The 20,825-nt window shown below is 43.7% G+C and overlaps 1 protein-coding gene across 5 annotated transcripts; it reads right to left on the reverse strand.

Moving 5' to 3' along the window:
• Positions 1-3,157: 3,157 nt before the first annotated feature.
• pih1d1 (PIH1 domain containing 1) lies at positions 3,158-18,481 on the reverse strand. 5 transcript variants are annotated; one of them, XM_083780997.1, is made up of 12 exons: positions 18,417-18,452; positions 17,339-17,471; positions 16,087-16,144; positions 14,858-15,046; positions 12,477-12,538; positions 11,933-12,014; positions 10,599-10,695; positions 7,147-7,173; positions 6,957-7,035; positions 6,146-6,289; positions 5,366-5,425; positions 3,158-3,186 (listed from the first exon to the last, which is right to left on the reverse strand). In XM_083780997.1, exons 1-11 carry the CDS (start codon positions 18,425-18,427, stop codon positions 5,390-5,392), a joined length of 918 nt encoding a protein of 305 aa, XP_083637123.1. In that variant the 5' UTR covers positions 18,428-18,452; the 3' UTR covers positions 3,158-3,186; positions 5,366-5,389. The 5 variants fall into 5 exon arrangements, with proteins under 5 accessions (XP_083637123.1, XP_083637126.1, XP_083637124.1 ...); XM_083781000.1 differs by having other exon boundaries at positions 3,163-3,186; positions 5,389-5,425; positions 6,146-6,258; XM_083780998.1 differs by having other exon boundaries at positions 3,168-3,186; positions 5,389-5,425.
• Between the last annotated feature and the right edge of the window lie 2,344 nt (positions 18,482-20,825).

The raw sequence follows: 20,825 nt of genomic DNA on the forward strand, positions 1-20,825 counted from the left end.
TATCCTACTGTTGGCCACCAAGCAGCAACTTAAAATGCCTTGCTCAAAGGCAATTCAAAGTTAAATTAAAACTCTGCAGGCCAATGTATATGCTTTCAGGTTAAATTAACACCCTTTGCTAACAACAAAGGGTTTTATTGTGGTGTAGAGACGAAGGGGGTAATGGATAGATGGACAGGGAGGGTGATGTTGTGGTGGGTGGATCAAAGTTAATAAAATTTTCAAATTCATTAGTCTTACTTTTAATTTGTTCCAGTTTGGTGTTTGTTCTCATTGTAGTTTTAGTTAGTTTCGCGAGAGCAGAAATAGTTTTAGTTTAGAATAGACTGGCTTTTTTTGGTCTTACTGTAGTGTTATTTTGAGTTTTTAAGGTGTTACTTACTGTATGTATGAAAGCTTTCATTTAAAAGGCAGGATGACAGACAGAACACATGACATCAAATAAATATATGGCAGTTCAGAAACACAGGCCGTCCACCAGTGACATCATTGATGGAGAATCCAAGCCAATAGAAACGGCAGGCTTTCTATTCCTGAAAAGTTGCAATGCGAAAATTGAAGCCATCGTTCTCACGATAATAAAAATCTAAATATAATGCGTTATTTGTCAATGGGACCCGGCAACTACTGGTGATAGCAGGCGAACAGGCGATGGTCATAAAGTGGAGGAACGTCGCCCAAAAAGATGGAAATAATGTATCTTTTGGACGACATCGGGCGATAGCCAATGAAATTCATGTGTCGCTCGCCGTTGTAACGATGATGTCACTCCTATGAGACACAGACCGAGTAGAAAGAAATTGTGGTATGTTATCATGAACATTAATGAGGACCAATTATATGACGATAGGTTGAGTGGTGAAGTGGTCCTTTAAAGGTCCTATATCAATTTGGCTGAACAAAAATGTTTAATAGTGTTACAGTATGTGGAATGGTTCTTGTTAACCTCTGTTTCATTGGAAAGGTTACACAGTATGACTATAATGCAGGGTGCTTTTCATCCCAATGGTTGGGGCCATCGGTAATGATCCATGAGGACGGGGCAGAGATTCAGGATTCAGGGGATTCAGGAGAAGAGTCCAGTTACACCCGCACGCGCACACAGGCATTAACTGGAGCATTGTAATGGGGTAATTTTAGTCCGGGGCTCTGTTGAATGTTTGTGTATGCGTGTTTAGGTAAGAGTGTGTTTGTATGGCGTGCCTGTAGAGAGTTGTGTTGTAATGGGTGCATCATTACATGTTACTTTCGCAAGCAGAGCGCACAAGTACTGCGATCGGCTGGGTATGTACAGACTGAGTACGCCACCGGTCAATAAGGGACCACCATTCTTGGTGAGTGACGCAACTATGGTAGTTTCAAGGTTGGTGATAATAAGGTCAATAACGGGTCTAAAGTATTTAGAATAGCAGAGAGCGCTAGGACTCAGAGCAGCAGTCGTATCCAGACAGCAGAGCTCTAGGACTCAGAGCAGCAGTCGTATCCAGACAGCAGAGAGCTCTAGGACTCAGAGCAGCAGTCGTACCCAGACAGACAGCAGACAGCTCTAGGACTCAGAGCAGCAGTCGTACCCAGACAGACAGCAGACAGCTCTAGGACTCAGAGCAGCAGTCGTACCCAGACAGACAGCAGACAGCTCTAGGACTCAGAGCAGCAGTCGTACCCAGACAGACAGCAGAGAGCTCTATGACTCAGAGCAGCAGTGGTACCAGCAGTGGTGAGCACACTTGTAGGCCATACATACATACATACTTTTAATTTCCGTCTCTCACTTTACACTAGGGTTGGAAATATACTGTATAACTCTGCTGTTGGGAAGAAACCACCTAACTCCAACATTTTCATTTTTCAGGAAATAGACAGACAGAGGTCCCTGTCAAGGGATGAATGTCAACATAAACATTGGAACAAAACCAAAATACAACCAGAGGGACACGTCTTGCTGCAGGAAAACACCCCAGCACATTCATATAGTGGATGATAAGAGTGAAAAAATGCGAAATATTTAAATATACATATATTTTGAATTTAGGCTTAAATGTTGTCTATACTACTTTAAGAGGTTTTGTCCGTAGCGCTTTTTACAACTTTTCATTGGTTCAACTTTTTTTAGGGGCGCTAGTCCCTCCTATGTTGTCCAGCTTTACGGGTTTGTGTAAACAAACATTGAACACAAAAGTGAGGATGCAAATTGTGATTGGCCAGAATGAGATGATGTATGATGATAAGAGCGCCCCTCACTTCACACAGGTTGTGATATTTTTGAGGGTCGCTAGCCACTCCTATACACAGGTTTAATGTCTGTCTTTAGTTCAAAGTTTGTTTAGTAAACACTTTGACAATAAAGGGAAAATGTAAACGACAAATCATAATTTGTCGTTTACGTCATATTGTCTCTTTATTGTTAATGGCGTTTAATGTTTGTGTTGGCACCGTTTGTTTTACATCACCATTACATCACCTAATCAACATGGGTTAGACTTTAATATAGCGCCCCTCACTTCACACGGGTGTGATTTTTAACCAACACACAGACATAAAGGGTGTTCAATAGCACTGATTTATGTAAAAAAAAACATTAAAAAAATGGAGTTAGGTGGTTTCCTCCCGACAGCAACGGCAGATAGTAGGCTATATAATGTGGAACTCCATATAGGTAGAATACAACGCAGACAGATTCAATTCATTCTTCATATTATCTGGCAATGGTTAGCGTCTACAAAATCTGCAAAGTTGTTTCAGGTGGAAGATAGGATCCCTTTTTGATTAGGATTATACAGAATAATCTACCGCACACCGAAAAATGAAGGTGCTGGCAGCAAAGGTAAAAGAGAAATATTTAGTTTAGTTTATTATCATTATTATTATTTTTACTAAGGAAAGAATAAGAGATGAGGCAAGTTTCAAAAGCACTTACACACCTGAAAACATCCGATATATTAACTAACAGGATCACCAAATGCAAGTGTATGACTGGAAGGTTGCTAGTTTGAATCCCTAGAATGGCTGGGTGACATGTATACGAGAATCTCCCTCCAGCAGTGACTAACAATGACGCCCTTGTTGGGCAATACACTTGACCACTCAACACAGCAAGGAAAACACAGAAAACAAGCGGAAAGAATGATGGACAGACGGACATACCTGGGGTTAAGGTGTGAGTTGTTGCCCTGTAAGAGATAAAGGCTGAACAGACACAGACAGGAGTAACACACAAAAGAATGGTTATAGTAGAAGCAATAGGAGCTTTATACAGGGGGAAAGGGGTTGGTATACTGTGTGTGTGTGCGTGTGTTTGTGTGTGCATGACAAGAATAGCCAGATCTGTGTGGGTATTGTATTGTTTCCCATAAGCTTTGTGTGGGTACTTGTGTCATATTGGACGGATGATCTCATGTCTCATGAGTGCGTGCACGCAAAATGTGTTTTAAGAATGGTTGTGTGCCTGTGGTTTAAGTGCATGTTGTATCTGTGTGTGCACGGTTAGAAACATTTCTGATTAATGCGCATACTGCGCATAATCAGTGTTGATAGAACAATTGTGTGATTGCATCTTGTAAATATGAATCTGTGCGAGTGTGTGTGTGTGTGTGTGTGTGTGTGCGCGCGCGCGCTCGTGCGTGCACGCACGCACGCACGCACGCACAGGGATGGGGGCTCTGGCTGGATTAGGCGCACAACAGTGGTGGAGATAGACGAGCATCATCCAGGATTAAAGGGAAACAGAAGGATGACCTCACCGAACAAATGCAGCCGTGAACAGCACAGGTGGAGTTGGGGCTGACAGACCAGAGGTGTGTGTGTGTGTGTGTGGAGAGAGAAAGAGTGTGGTAGGACAAAGACATACCGGTACTTCATGAGATTGAGACATTACATTACGTACAGTACATTGTGCTGGAGAGAGAGTACAGTATACAGGCTATGGATGCAAAGAGAATAGAAAGCGGGAGAGAGAAGGGTCTTGGCAATCAGAGGCAGACTGACGGGCATACAGATAAGAGGTCTCATCATGGATACATGCTCTATAGAGCGTCGCAGTCCCGCCCCCTTTCATGAAGACGCCTGCCCCAGGAAATGAATCCCAATGCATTTTTCCCATAGACATTTCAAAACGTATTTATTTAAAGACCTTTTAAGCGTCGTACGAAGCCAACTCTTGTCGTGACAAATCATGACAACACACACAATATTTTGGACCAAACAAATAATTACTTTCTAATTCTTTGTTTGGCCTGAAAAATTGTTTGTTCTTGATTTATTTTCCGGGTCTCTCGAGGGGGCGGGACTGCGACGCTCTATTCAGGAGATGGAGTGGAAGGACCCATACGCCAAATTACAATACCCCAAATCTCGGGTTGGTCGAATTGGTGACCTGCTGAAATATGTGACAATTGTGTAGACAATCACATAATGTCAGTATCCGAATGTTTCAGGTTGTTTATTAGCAGAGTATTTAGGCCACATATTTAAAGACCTCCATGTAAATTGTGTGAAGTCCACAGGATGGTCACATATTTCGGCAGGTCACCAATTTCACCATAACACAGCCATGCTGGAGTGACCAAGTGTGAGTGGCCGAGATTTTGGGCATTGGAATTTGGCTATAGGGAGGTGAAGCGAGGGAGGGATGAGGGATCAGGCGTCAGACAGATGGACGGATGAGTAGTGCACAACTGCACATCCCGAAATAGAAGTGACTATTTCATTCCCGGTTTCCATGAAGGGTTTTTGCGACAGACAGACAGACAGACAGACTTTTAAAATAGTTCAAATAGCCGATTTACAAGCTCACAAGTGTCTCGATGTAGATCGGCTAGATTAACTATTTTAAAATGTTTTTTCAAAATAGTAAAAAATGGCAAATACTTTTTGGGATAAGGATGGCGCAAGATGGAGCCCTATCAGTTTTAGATTATATTTAGGACTTTCTTGGAGTGGACAGACAGAGAGACATAAAGAGTCAAGACATGGAGAGATACATGACCTGGTTCACAAACAGGATTTGAACCTTACTCTTACAGGAGGAGTCACTCCGCTGCTAATGTGATAATCACTGGCTAAATTAGTATTGTGTTTAGGGCTGTCAAAGTTAGCTTGCTGAGGGGGGGGGGGGGGGGGGGGTGCACAACAGAGCGAATGACAAAGTAACCAGCAGGCTAAACGGGCTGGTGAGGAAGGTTAACATAGAGACGTTAGTACCTTCAAGTTCATAACACATTGCTAGAAGTATATAAAGGGTTGGGTATAAATCAGGCTTCACAATGACCACTGGTGCCAATATTAATTTAAACTTTAAACAAACATATGCAGAGGCTTTTCTTTCATACAGACAAAATCACTTTTATTTCCACGACAAGTTAACAACCTAATGCGAATAGACAACCAGACCTCATGAAGACACGACTGGCATGGTAACTGTCAGAATCTGAAAGACAAAGAGAGAAGTGATTGATAGAAAGAAGATATCATATGATGACTGAACAGTTTTTAGACAATTGTTTTGTAGCTTTCTACTAATGGGGAAGCCCCCGTGGGATTCCCCCCACCCTCTTTCCATGGTCTGTCCCTAATGAATGGATGCTACCACTGCACTGCTTCACATTTTGATGTGCTCAGGTTCAGGTAGGTACCATGACTTGGTACCTACCCAACCAGTGCCACTTAATTACCTGGGCTGTCAATTGTGCCCCCTGGTGCTCCAAAGTGAACATTACAGGCAACAGCAGCATTGCCTTTAATGCTGTCTTCCTCTTCTATTGTACTTGAGGAAGGGTTGAGGTCAGCTTTTCAACTTCCTTGAAAAACATGGAAGCGGCTGACTAAACAATTAAACTAAGCAATTTAAACGCTCCTTTCAACCCATAACTTGGATTTTCTTGGCCGCTCCTAAATTAAAATTAGTTTAGCTAATAATTGGACCTTCACTTTTTGGACACGATGTGCAGAAAAGGGTAAGCAGCGTTCGTGGTGGAAACCATGCTCCGTTTCTGAGACGGAGAGGGAGGGGACCTCATCTTGGAGCTACAGAATGAGCGTATAGGGACTGATAAGGTATCGGGGCTAGGGGACGTTGTGATACTGTACTTTTGTATTGGTAACTTTGTGACGTGCATGCGTGTGTGCGTGCGTGTGTGTGCACGCTAACCTGTGTGTGTGTGTTGTACTGGGCGAGGCTGTTCTCCTGGTCAACGAGGAGAGGATGGAAGATGTCCAGGTGGAAGAGAGAAGGACGCGCTGATAGAACAAGACGATCCTCACCTACATCCAGGACCAGAGAACGACATGAAGACTGGAGAGGGAGTGGGAGGGGGGAGGGGGAAGGGTGGAATACATTTGAGGTCAGAGAGAGATGGAAAAAGAGGAATGGTGCAGGAAAGGAGAAAGAATATAAGATATGAAGGGTGAGGAAGGGAGGACAGGAAGAGATGCAAAATAATTTAGACGTCATCCATGGAAATAATTGGTAATGTTGCGTGTGTATGCATGTACATTAGGTCGTGTGTGAGAGAGTGCGTGTGCGACTGTGACAGTGTGTATGCATGTACATTGGGTCGTGTGTGAGAGAGTGTGTGTGTGACTGTGACAGTGTGTGCGCATTAGTGATTGTGTGTGAGAATAATATTTCTTTTTTTTTGGCCAGACAGTGGCAAGCGTACAAATCGTACAATTTTGATTAGCCTAGAACCCATCTTTTTGAAGACGGAGAGAAAACGTGTTCCTTTCCACAATATGCTGTAATGTAATTTACTATGTATCCACTCATGTACAGTGACATACTGTAATGATATACTTTAATGACATTGTAATTTACTACATTCTGTAAGTGTAATGTACTTTACTATTATCCACTCCTGTATAGTGGGGCCTTGGGAAGAAACCAACAACTTTTTTGTGTGTATGTGTACTTTGTGTGCGTATGTATTGTTCGCTTGTGTGTTTGTGCGTGCGTGTCTTACCACGCCTGGCAGTTGTATCTCAGCAATGATGTACTCTGGTTCACCAGCAGGAGGCTCCACTAACAAAGTGAATTCAGGTCTGGATGGGTTGACGAACAGGGAGAAGAGCAACAACATGATGATGAATGTAGGTCGAGAGAGGTTGAAAATGTGGCTTTGATATTTGGAGCGAGAGGAGAGGAGAGGTTACCTTTTCGCCAGGGCAGGAGGGGTGTCCCTGGGAAGTGGAGAGACAATGATACAATTCAACAAACTCAATTTGTTACAGAAGGTCACTCAGAACAGGTTCACATTCATTTATTTGTTTGTCCCCGTGGGGCGATTTGGTTTACAGCAAGGCATAACACAGGCAGGTAACATGAAACACAAAAACACAGTAAAAAGGCACATAGTACACATAGAACGATACAACAGGATGGCAGTTCAAGGTATCAGTGTAACATTGTAATTCATAACATTTTCAGAACAGTTGTATCAATAATTCATACAAGCGAGTCAGGTGACAAGTTACCTCAAATTACCTCCTTCTCCAAACAATCGATCAATGTGTTACTTACCGACAGGGCTCCGCTGTATTTGAACAACAACTAAACTCGGAGGGACTGCTCTGTTAAATGCTCTATTAAATGTATTGAAATAGCAGGGAGGTCAGGGCGGCGATTTAGGCCTACTATGGCAGGAAAGGTGCGTTCGTCCTCGTCCTCAGGCGAGCCCTACAGTAGGACTGGGGCGGTATGGGATTTTTATTACCGCGGTTATTGCCGGCCCCCATACCGCCGGTATGGCGGTTATTACCGGAATAATAAGAGGGCTAATAAAAGTTACAGGTATGGTGTGTGCGATATTAATTGTGAGATTACCATAATGACGGTAATCATTAAAGGACCACTTTTGAACCTATCTTCATATAATAGGTCCTCACTAATAGTCATGATAAAATGGCACGTTTCTTTCTACTCGGTCTGTGTCACATAGGAGGCCTAATCTAATTGAATACCCCTGCCATAAAGCATTACACTTGTTTACAAGAGGGTCCACCATTTTCAATTCATCATATCATTTTGTACACTATGCACTTCTATAAAGCCAAAAACAGGAAATCATCATAAAGGAGGTAAAAAGGGGGAAAACGTATACAGTGAGGGGGGAAAGGGGTGGGTGGAGTCAAGGGATTTACATCTTAATGACAGTTGGTAGGGCGTTCCACATTTTTGTGGCATAGGAGTGAAATGAATTTAGGTGGACCCTCTTGTAAACAAGTGTCCACTCACAGTTAACAGTCTTTGTATTAATTTGAGTTGTGCTTGAAATGTAGTGTAATTCTGCAAACTGTTAATAAATATTTTAATCAATCAATCAATCAATCAATCCTTGTTTGTGCCGAATCTGGGTTGCACATGGTTTTTTGAACTCCCTCTGGTGTTGTTGTGTTGCTGGCATGATTAGACTGACTGAGCGTCACTGTTTATTATGATACACTTTATTTCATAAAAAAAATAAAAGAAAATCATTTCATTTTTATTATTTTTTTAACCGCGGTAATGAACCCGATACCGCGGTATGCGTTACATACCGGCGGTATTGCGGTTATTGCACCCAGCCCTACCCTACAGTACATTGACACTTCCAGTCATCCCAGCTCTGGGTGTCTTTGGCAGTATCCTGCTAGTCTCATTCTGCTAGCTACTAGTTTTTGACCTTGGCCCTTGGCATTCCATCATACAGATTCTTGTTGGAAACATGTGTACTCTTGCTGATGTTAATTACTGCACACAACATTCTGGTGTAGCACCCGCCTAGAGACTCAGGCCCTCATTTATCAACCGTGCGTACACCAAAATATGGGCGCACGCCGACATTTTCGGCATTTAACATTTCCGGCAAAGCTTGAAATTGAACGTGACAACGTTCAAAACCCATGTCTGCTCGGCAGCTGGCGTAGCTTTGTCCTTGGCTGTTTTTCTGTCGGAGCAGCATTGTTTGACCAGCTGAGAGGCTGTCACAGGCATCTAAACATATATGTATTCACTCCTAAAATGTTTATATAAAAATGTATAATGTATATGGGCTACATGTAAAAAATAAATAAATAAAAATGTTAAGGAATACATGTGTCATATGAAATTAGTAGGAGATAAAATCGCGCAATTAAAAACAATGTTGCAAGAGATGCTTAAGCCATTTAAACAGTGTTTTGCATGAGCGCATACATGCAAGGATTTGGGCTGTCTGTGCTGAAATATTTCCATGACGGGACGTTGGAGAGTATAGTGCAGCAGTGCTGCAGCTCAGCTGCGGAGAGTCCCAACGTGGTATAGCCTACTGTAGCCTAATCTACAGCAGGCCGATGTCTTTCTGGAGTTACGGTATATGTGCAATATAATAAACCCGACGCGTTGCTCGAATGCCAAATGTACCGTGCCAGGCTGCCAGCGCAAGTGGGAACTGCATCGGAGATATGTATATTACCCAGCCAGCCCACCACCAGCCACACATGAGGCTATATACGGTTTTGGCTGCACATTCATAATGACAGTTGACAGCCCGGCCACTGCGGTGACTAACGACTGCGAGGCAATCTAAATAGACTGTCGAACGTGCATGGTCACTTGGTCAGTTGGTCACGGACGGACCACTGTGATAGAGAGAGACAGTTGCTTGCAAATAGCGATATGTGCGTGCGTGCGTGCGGGGGGTGAGGCGGGCAGCAAGGGAAGCGAAGCGAGAGGAGAAACAGACAGCTTTATTTAATGTGTCATGTAGGTGCGTGCGTGCATGACAGCAAGGCAAGCGAGGTGAGAGGGAAACAGACAGGGGCCCTGCATGAATTAAATAAAGTTGTAGGCCTACCATGTCACAGGGTAGGCCTACAACTTTATTTAATTCATGCAGGTGTTCGTTCTTTATTTGTTTAACAACACACCAGTTAGTTGGGCTTGCAAGTTGCGTGTGCATGCTGTGCGTGTGTATGAGAGAGGGGGGTGAGGCGGGCAGCAAGGCACGGGAGAAACCTATTTTTTCATGTAACCATGGTTTCAGGAAACGTATTGCCGTTGTTCATGTCGCAAAAACGAGGGCGAGGCTAGATTTAATAGGGCGTGCCAGATAGATTTCAGCCGTGACATTTATTAACGTCAGAACGTTATAAATCACTTTATAAATGCCGTGGCGACGTGGGTGTACTACGAAACCTGCACTCGAATCTGTGGCAGATTTTACACTCGATTGATAAATGAGGGCCTCAGGGTCCAGCATTCACTGCCATATAGGAGAACAGACTGTTGCATAGAAGAAGCTGATTTTGATTTGACGGGGGAGGTTGGAGTTCAATATACTGGCCAAACATAAAACAATACAATTCAAATAGCTAACAATAGTTGCTGAGTTCATCAGGAATAACTGCCGTTCATAAATCAGCCTCGACCGCTAAAATAAAGCAGCTTAATTCTACTGAAACATCAACATTTACTCACACTCTAGCTAGCACACAAGGAAAGTGCGAGTATGACTTGTGAGGCAGATAATTACATATACGGTGTGCAATAAATCATACTGCATGATTGAACTTTTTTTTATATATATATATTTTTATCCCTGCCCTGCCTTAGAGCCCTGCCGCTGAAAACAGAGAGAAGGACCTACCGTGCAGGTAGTTCTTGAATAACAGGTCGGCTCTTGGTGCGGATGTTCTGCTCGTTCACAGAGCCAAGGAACTTCCTGTTCTTCAGAATCTTCCACTCTGCACAGGACAGACAGACACAGACACAGACACAGACACAGACACAGACACAGACACAGACACAGACACACACACACACACACACACACACACACACACACACACACACACACACACACACACACACACACACACACACACACACACATGCTTTAATCAATACTTGTAGAACCCACACAGGTGGAGACCAGTTTCGTTTCGAGTCTTGTGAGCCTTGTTTTAAATTGCTTCTTAAAACACACATTAAGTGGCCCTTCAATGCATATTCTTCCTCATTTTATATATGTCGTGTTGTGTTTTGAAAAGCACTATACAAATAAAGTGTATTATTATTCATTGTATTAATCGTACTGTAACAATCTTTTTTTTTTTTACTTAAATTTTTTATCCCACGATTTTGTAACCCAGTTTTCTTTTCACCCAGTGCCAATTATCTAATGTAATCCTGGGCGCTACACTTCCTCTGCCAACCTGGGGGGGCAGCGGACTGACCTCATGAGGGCATGAGGAGTCCAAGCTGCTTCTTTTCACCTGACAGAGGGGAATTTCCCCGGCCGGACGTAGCGCGTGGAAGGGACACGTTATTCCGACCAGTTCCTTTCCCCTCCATCAGGCGCCCCGGCTGGCCAGAGGGAGGTAGTTTTAGAGACCAGGATTACGGCATGTTTTTGTGAGGGTATCTACCCTAGGGGACACGGGGAGAACATGCAAACTCCACACAGAAAGGCCCTATCACCAACACCCGCCTCGGGTATGGGCACTGATGACGCGGAGGAGGGAACACTCCGCCAGTGCCCACAGCGTCCCCAGCGGGAATCGAACCCAGGACCTTCTAGCTGTGAGGCGACAGCACTACCAACTGTGCCACCGTGCCACCCTGTACCAATCATACGATCACACAGAGATGCGTTGCTAGAAACACATCACTGGGCGTTCTTCAATTGCGCTACGTGTCCCGTTGTTTTTCACCAATGAAAATTTCAGGTTATACTCAAGACTCAAGTACTCAAGAATCTTTCCCAGTGACTCATCATTTTGATCACCCACCCTGTTACAAATACAACTGTGATTCCGCTCCGCAAGTGCACCACACTGTTCAGCCAGAGGTGCAGCTTTGCCATGGCGTTTATGTAATCAATCATCAATTCCGCGGCTGTAGTGATGCGTCTCAGCTGTGATCCCTTAGGTACAGTATAAACAAACTGTGTCAAGCATGTGCATGAAAGTCCTACTGTACCTCTGCTGAGCTCCAGGTTGTATTTATTCTCTAATCCCTCTAAGGAGACTAGAATGAGGAACTGCTGAAACAGAGTATCTTTCTGGAAAACGAGGACACACACACACACACACACACACACACACACACACACACACACACACACACACACACACACACACACACACACACACACACACACACACACACACACACACACACACACACACACACACACACACACACACGCTACTATGACACTCCCAAAAGTCCCAAAGTTACGTGCTCCTCTCATAGTGGTAGTCGTGTGTGTTCAGCTGGTGCTCGTTGATGCTTGTTAATGTCAAGGCAATTATGTTTATATGCACTGTCAAATAGGTCTACATCTATTCTAAGATAGGGTATACCTGTCTAGACATCATGTTATCATGCTCATTACTGTGCACACATATATCATATACCTTAATCTTCGTGTTTGAGCACAAAATGCATTTTGGGAACCCACATACACCCCCCACCCCCCCCCCCCCCCCAAAATAACAAATATGAACACACAAATATGCACCTGGCACTTCTGGAAGAACTCTTGGTTGATGACGACATCATAGGCTGTACAACCCTGGGAACCTGAGAGAGAGAGAGAGAGAGAGAGAGAGAGAGAGAGAGGAGATTAGAGTGTAAGGTCACATTCACACAAGAGAGCTTTGCTGCGATTAAAACGAATCCTGCTGCGCATTTTCAGAAAGTGCACTTCGTTTGGCAGGTGTGAAGGCTCATTCGAATCCTAATGCGTATCAAAGATCCGCATTCTACTCCGAGCAAAAACGGGGGTTTCGCTTCGCTTCCAATCGCACTTGATTACGATTCGGTGCAGGTGTGAATGCAATCCGCAGTAAATAAAGGAAATGAAGCAAACAATGTGGCGGGTGAGGAGCTGAACACAGTTGGAGACGGAGAAGGCATATTTTACGCAGCGCAAAGATGTCCCGTTACCGTGGATAGACGTGGTCGAATGAGGAGACTGAAGCCCTGATCGAAATGAGGACGAGTACATTAATCAATTACTTAAGAAAACACATAAAAACACTGCAGTGTATTATAGCTTACAGAATATTCTGTCTGTCTGTGCGTGCCGTAAACATGGAGTGCTGTCACTGTGTGGGGACTGGGGAGTAGGGACTTTCATCTCGATAACATTTTGCGCTGCTGTCTGTTATATCAGTGCACTCAGCGCTGTGCCTCCATGCCCAAAAGAACAGTGCGTGGCTGCATGCGTATAGTGAGAGAGCGAGAGAGAGAGAGAGAGAGAGAGAGAGAGAGAGGGGGGGGTCCAGTCCCAGACGGCACGACACATGCTGCATGGACATTATGACAACTTATGAGTATAATTTTATCACCATAGATTTCACTGTGTAGGCTAGTTTATGAATGGAACACATTGATAAAGCCCCCCCTGCTGCGTTTCCAATTGCTGTGGATGACAGACAGTGTGAAGGCAAACCGCAGCAAATTAAATATGCAAGAACCTCAATTTCCCCTCCCATACGTATCGAGTCTACCGAAGTATTAGGTGAGAATGTGACCTAAGAGAGGCAGAAACAGATAAATGGAGCTCACACCTCACACTACGAGGCGTTGTAGATCGTTTGTGAAACCACGGTCTAAGTTTACGGAGTGTAGAGTGTTTAAGTTTACGGAGTGTAGAGTGTTTAAGTGGTGAGACCGTGAGAGTGTTGTTGATAGCTACAGTAGAAGTGCGTGCGTATAGTGAGAGAGAGAGAGAGAGAGAGAGAGAGAGAGAGAGAGAGAGAGAGAGAGAGAAGGGGGGTCCAGTCCCAGACGGCACGACACATGCACGTTATGAGTATAATTTTATCACCATAGATTTCACTGTGTAGGCTAGTTTATGAATGGAACACATTGATAAAGGTCCCCCCAGCTGCGTTTCCAATTACTGCGGATGACAGTGTGAAGACAAACCACAGCAAATTAAATATGCAAGAATCCCAAATTCTTCGTCCCATACGCATTGAGTCTACCGAAGTATTAGGTGAGAATGTGACCTAAGACTACCTGTCTCTTCTTGGCTGTATTCCGCTTATCCATCTAGGTGTGAGATCTCTAAACCAAGAATATTTAAGTTGTCATTTAAATTGACATGACACAATTTTAATGATAATTTTTCTTCAGGTTTCCTCTTCTCTCCCTTCTCTTGGGGGGCTAATCGGCAATTACCACTGTTAACATGCACTGTCAACATGTAACGCAACATCTCCATATTATAGTCTATATGGAGATTATTATATGGGTCTGGAACAGAGAGATTGTGTAGAAATGATTGTATTTCAACTCAACCGACCCCTCACCAATTTTAAAGTTTACTTCTACTACAATTGGATAGCCTGACACTCAGCCTGAATTTTCATTTTGTTTCACTTCACTTAGCTGCGTCTTGCATTTACAAAGTTATACACTTGCTAGAAGCACTATATAAAGTTATATAAAGTAGCACAACGTTTCATGAGCAGTTCAGATGAATGTTTACTATTTACATGTGTTAGCTCGTAAATATGTATTCAAATGGCATAAAATAGAGCGGTTCAGATAGCAGACCGGATGCAGTATGAATAAAGACAAAATTGATTCAGATAACAGAATAGTTAGTGACACAGGAGAAATCTGAGTTAGATTTTTTTTTCTTTTCTTTTTTTTAAATCGTGTATTTGGGATCATCACACTTGATCATCACACTACTGTGTTTCTTGCTCGGTTGTTTTGCTTCTGATCTGTACAGCACTTTGGTAAATTTCGGTTGTTTTAAATGTGCTCTATAAATAAAGTTTGATTTGACTCTAGACTTAGTGAAATGGTTAAAGTGGTAAAACAAATGTTGATACTATATTAACAGATTTGGCTGGGAATCCCCTGGAACCCACCACAACTCACTGTTGTCGATCTCTGTGTGCGGCTCGCCAAGGCTCATGGGAACTCTGTAGCTGGCAGGGTCTTCTGATTGGAGGAGTTCCATAAGCTCCTCCCTTGAGAGCTCCGGAGGGGGAGGGACTGAGGCTGATTGGCAGATGTTTACGAACATCTTCTGCTGATCCACCTGGGACAGGGTCTTGACACATATGCCTGAGAAAGACAGAGAGAGCGAGAGAAAAAGGGAATGAGAGGGGATGGGTGAGACAGATGGAATGAGATGAAGAGATGAAGACACTGAGATCTTTCAGAATACCGTTAGTTTGAGACTAGTGGCCTGTACCACGAAGCAGGATTTGGGGTTAGAGTAGGTAACTTCAGTATTTCAGGGTTATGACGGCGGTTCACGTTTTACCCGGAGTACACTGCCATGGTGACTAAAGGTCCCTGCACACAGAGCATGGTTTCAGATTTTTAGCTGCGTTTCTTTGTCGGTTTTCCGAATAATGCATCCAGTGTGAAACCACCTTTACTCTGTGTTTACCCAGAGTACACTGCCATGGTGATTGGTGACTTACTCTGTGCTCAGTGCTGCCCACCTAAACACATAACTGAGCAGCAACATGCTTAAAAGTTAAAAAGACAAAAGACAAATGACCATTCAATTCTCTTGGAAAATGGCATCACCATTTGTAGAATATCCCGCATAGCTCTGTGTATATGGGTCATAGTTAGACAAGCAAAACTCTTTGATTATCCCTAGTGATTTTTGAGGGGCGTATTCAGCCATTAGTGTAGATTTCTGTCCTACACAAACATTAAATTACCAATGACAATGACTGGAGAATTGTATGTCATAAAGTCTGAGCAAATCTGCTTAGTGTCTATTTTGTATTTTCGTCCTACACAAACATTTAATTCCCATTGACAATGAATGGAGAATGTTACCAGTGTGTGAGCAAATAGAGCATAGTGTCATAGTATTTTACCGTACATCATGATGTACGATGATAAGAGCGCCCCTCACTTCACACGGGTGTGATTTTTTTTATAGTACTCAGCGGAGCAGCTTGGAGGGAGTCAACTGTGTCAGCTTCTTGAGCCGTGAGTTGTTGGGTGAAAGCGATATCAAAGCCAAAGCTTTTGTTACAGTTGTACCGATACCATTACCAGACCAGTATCTGGAAATGCCATTCCATGCCATTCCGATGCCTCACATGTTAAGAGAGCGGCCGTGGGAAAACAACACTCACCAGGTTGAGGTCGGATCACTGTGGAGTCAGGATTCTCACTTTGTATCTTTCCCATTGTCTGAAAGGAAAGTACATTCACTGGGTTGTTTCATTTATTTATTTATTTTCTACAAACATTAAGGTGTTTGCACACAGAGTGCGTTTTTTCGAGTGTCGGAGCACGGAGAAAAATAATCGACCTTGCTTAATGTCAATCACGTTTGCATATTGCGTCCGTATAAAACGTTTTCAGACTGGGGTCGATTTTATCCGTTTTTCGCTCTGTCTTTCACATAGCTAGACAGTAGACACCATTTGAGCAGTGCTGTGTCCCCTTCTCTGCTGAGAAGGTGATGGTGATCATCTCATTGAAGTAGGCTACTTCATGAAAAGTCCGATTGGGTATGAAAATATGCAGCAGGGCCAGGGCACACAACACACACAAACACATGAGCTCATCATCTCACTCTCAGTCATCAACCCCATCTCACCCAAACACGGTGAAATAACAGCCAGGGATTAGCATCCGTACATACTGTACATACACACACTACTAGAAAACCCCCAAATCTGTACATATTACAGTGAAATCCTCCCCATTAACCGCGACGGAGGGGCGCCGTCTCAAGCGAACTTGAGCTACCAATGGGAGCCCTAGAACACTAAACATGGGTGATTTTCACCCGGACGATTATATTTTTGCAATTTTCATAAAGTTGCTGATGTCTGAGGTGGGTGGGTCTTTCAGTACCTTCAGTGACATCATAGAAGGTAGGTTTGTTTCCCTGCCCACATCCCTGGTTTTAGGCAGGTGTTCGGGTGGTTTTCTTCACCGGACCATTCTCACATTCTCACTTAGGAATGGGTGGACCAAAGGAGAAGTTCCCAGCTTCATTTCTCTTTTTTTAGGAATCCTTTAAAAATAATATGCACGTTTTTCATGATATCTATTTTGTTTTTTTGTGAAAAGTCATGATGAAACATTAAAGAAGAGTACAAATTGCCATGTATTGCTGTACTGCAATATATTTTGATGAGAAATATTTGTTATGGAATATTTCATATTGGGTAAAATATACCCGTGTTTTGGTGTAACAAAAAAATATGTTTAGTGTTCAAGGGTTAAAAATAGCAGATATATCTCAATATCCGAGGTATAAAATAGAGTTAGAAAGTGGTAACTGTCAATATGCTATACTTGTATTTGTTAATTTAGCTGGGGACCCCCTGGAACTCCTTCAAGGACCCCTAGGGGTCCCTGGACCCCACCTACCTGTAAAAGCAGCTGCTGGTAGAGCTCCTCTTGCTGCTCATAGTCCAACTCAGAACCAAGGAGGGAGGAATCTGTGGTCATGGCGACGACTGACAAAAACAGGTCCAAACAATCAATGGATCCGTCGCTCAATCTAAACAAACATGTTAACTCTCAATCTTAGATAGAGGTGATTCTGTGTAATAAATATTATCACTGTCGTAGCACCCTGTCGATCTTTTGATTGATTGAAATATTTATTAACATAATTACAGTACATTACAAGCACAAACTCAATACAAAGACTGTTAACTGTGAGTGGACGAGCCAATTAAGCATTACACTTGTTTACAAGAGGGTCCACCATGTTCAATTTATCAAAACATTTAGAGACATACAAATAGACACTTCTATATAGTAAAAGAACAGAACCAATATCATCACCAGTAGTACAGTAGCCATAAAGGCTGGGCTACCCCCGGCCCTATCACCTTAATTTCAGGATCCTTATTGTTACCCAAGAATGATAGATGTGATAATGCAACATTTACATGTATCGTCCACATGGGATCGCATTTGGGTCCTTTAAATCCAAGTCTGACAAATAACAACATGAACAAGACGAAGTAAACACAGTTACACAGTTGCCTCTCACATAGCCCCTTTCGGGACCCTACATGGTTCTGCTTGGAGGGCTACCTCTCACAGAGAGATGACTGACTGCAAGTTAACGTCTCTATTACCGCTGGTCCATAGCTCTAATGCAAAGGGCATTAGGCCTATATGAACCAGAGCTACGTACGTCTCTATGACATTTTCTACATTCAAAATCAAAACCATTTGTGTAAAATGTGTGTCCAGGCCGCAAGGACGCGGATTTGGACCATAGCCTAGCCCTATAGGGTTATTTGAATGCGCGTTACTATGGGAATTGTTGCTCATGGCGACGTGAGATGTTTATAGCCACTATTAGCCAGTCTAATTTTAGATTATATATAACTTTAGGTCATGCTAGCAGGCTATCTTTTATAAAAATAAGTTGTCTTTTGTTATTCCACCCACCAACTCAACTCCATAAAGCACTGTCTGTTTGTATTACCTTCCACTCATAAGTTGCTGTTGAAAGCTGTTCCTCTCTGCCACACACGGCAGCGTCTAGTGAGCTAATCTAGTGAGCTAATTTAAGACTTCCGGTGGACGATCTCTTCAAAATAAGAGTACCCTCTAGAGTATTGAAAAAAAGTTTAATTTGCACATTAAAACTACAAATTAAGCATTTAAATGATGCTATATGATGCTATAAGACACACATTATGTTTCTGTGTAAGAATAAGTAATTAAATCCTTATAATAATAATAATAAAGTTATCTAAATGGATAAATGCTATTCACTGGAGTGCATGGACTTTATAAAGTGGACACTGGACAAAAGACGGCTCCGCAAGGCAACTATCTGGACATACCCACGCGTTCGGGGAGATGTCCTATACCACACCCCACTCTCCGCTAAGCGGGAGAGGTGTAAAATTCACAGTAGCAGACCTTCTACTGGGGTCAAGGCTGACAAAAAGTACCGTTTCCGGACCCAGAATGGACACTGGACAAAAGACGGCTCCGCGAGGCAACTATCTGGACATACCCACGCGTTCGGGGAGATGTCCTGTACCACACCCCACTCTCCGCTAAGCGGGAGAGGTGTAAAATTCACAGCAGCAGACCTTCTACTGTGGTCAACGCTGAAAAAAGTACCGTTTCCGGACCCAGAATGGACACTGGACAAAGAGGCCTCCGCGAGGCAACTATCTGGACATACCCACACGTTCGGGGAGATGTCCTCTACCACACCACACTCTCCGCTAAGCGGGAGAGGTGTAAAATTCACAGCAGCAGACCTTCTACTGGGGTCAATGCTGACAAAAAGTACCGTTTCCGGACCCAGAATGGACACTGGACAAAGAGGCCTCCGCGAGGCAACTATCTGGACATACCCACACGTTCGGGGAGATGTCCTCTACCACACCACACTCTCCGCTAAGCGGGAGAGGTGTAAAATTCACAGCAGCAGACCTTCTACTGGGGTCAAGGCTGACAAAAAGTACCGTTTCCGGACCCAGAATGGACACTGGACAAAAGACGGCTCCGCGAGGCAACTATCTGGACATACCCACGCGTTCGGGGAGATGTCCTGTACCACACCCCACTCTCCGCTAAGCGGGAGAGGTGTAAAATTCACAGCAGCAGACCTTCTACTGGGGTCAATGCTGACAAAAAGTACCGTTTCCGGACCCAGAATAGACACTGGACAAAGAGGCCTCCGCGAGGCAACTATCTGGACATACCCACACGTTCGGGGAGATGTCCTCTACCACACCACACTCTCCGCTAAGCGGGAGAGGTGTAAAATTCACAGCAGCAGACCTTCTACTGGGGTCAAGGCTGACAAAAAGTACCGTTTCCGGACCCAGAATGGACACTGGACAAAAGACGGCTCCGCGAGGCAACTATCTGGACATACCCACGCGTTCGGGGAGATGTCCTGTACCACACCCCACTCTCCGCTAAGCGGGAGAGGTGTAAAATTCACAGCAGCAGACCTTCTACTGTGGTCAACGCTGAAAAAAGTACCGTTTCCGGACCCAGAATGGACACTGGACAAAGAGGCCTCCGCGAGGCAACTATCTGGACATACCCACGCGTTCGGGGAGATGTCCTCTACCACACCACACTCTCCGCTAAGCGGGAGAGGTGTAAAATTCACAGCAGCAGACCTTCTACTGGGGTCAATGCTGACAAAAAGTACCGTTTCCGGACCCAGAATGGACACTGGACAAAGAGGCCTCCGCGAGGCAACTATCTGGACATACCCACGTGTTCGGGGAGATGTCCTCTACCACACCCCACTCTCCGCTAAGCGAGAGAGGTGTAAAATTCACAGCAGCAGACCTTCTACTGGGGTCAACGCTCAAAAAAGTGCTGTGCCTTGGGGCATTGACATGAAATCACTTTCTCTACGCAAGCTAAGTCAGGTCAAGGAGTTACCTCTAGCTTTGGAATGGGTGTCACTTGTGTGCGTTGATTGCATCTGTCTGTGCATTTATGCATTTGTTTGTCCTGACGAAACTTGATTATTTCTCGACTGTTTATTTTCTCGTATGACACGACATAGAAACTACCTGTGACTACTGTCTTTGTGTGCTGTCGAGCGGATGTTCTTTGCATCAGCTCAAAGGTATAGCCTGCTGTGTCATTCGATTCATTTGTCCAGATATGCCATTTATGATCTTTAAGGATGTACAATGACGCATATGGTGGCCTGTCGAAAAATACACACATACTGGTCAAAGCATACTCATTTTGGTGGTACAGACAGGATAAATTGAACGTTTTTGGAATTTTTGTGCCAGCTCTTAACAGGAGAAGTAAGGTCTGTGGGCTGTTAATTACTTCATATGTTGATAAGCTCTTTTCCTGCTGACATGTTTCACATTGTTCAGATTGAGCAGGTAAT

Source organism: Protomyctophum parallelum, assembly GCF_964188405.1.
Source record: "Protomyctophum parallelum genome assembly, chromosome: 13".
Taxonomy (NCBI): domain Eukaryota; kingdom Metazoa; phylum Chordata; class Actinopteri; order Myctophiformes; family Myctophidae; genus Protomyctophum; species Protomyctophum parallelum.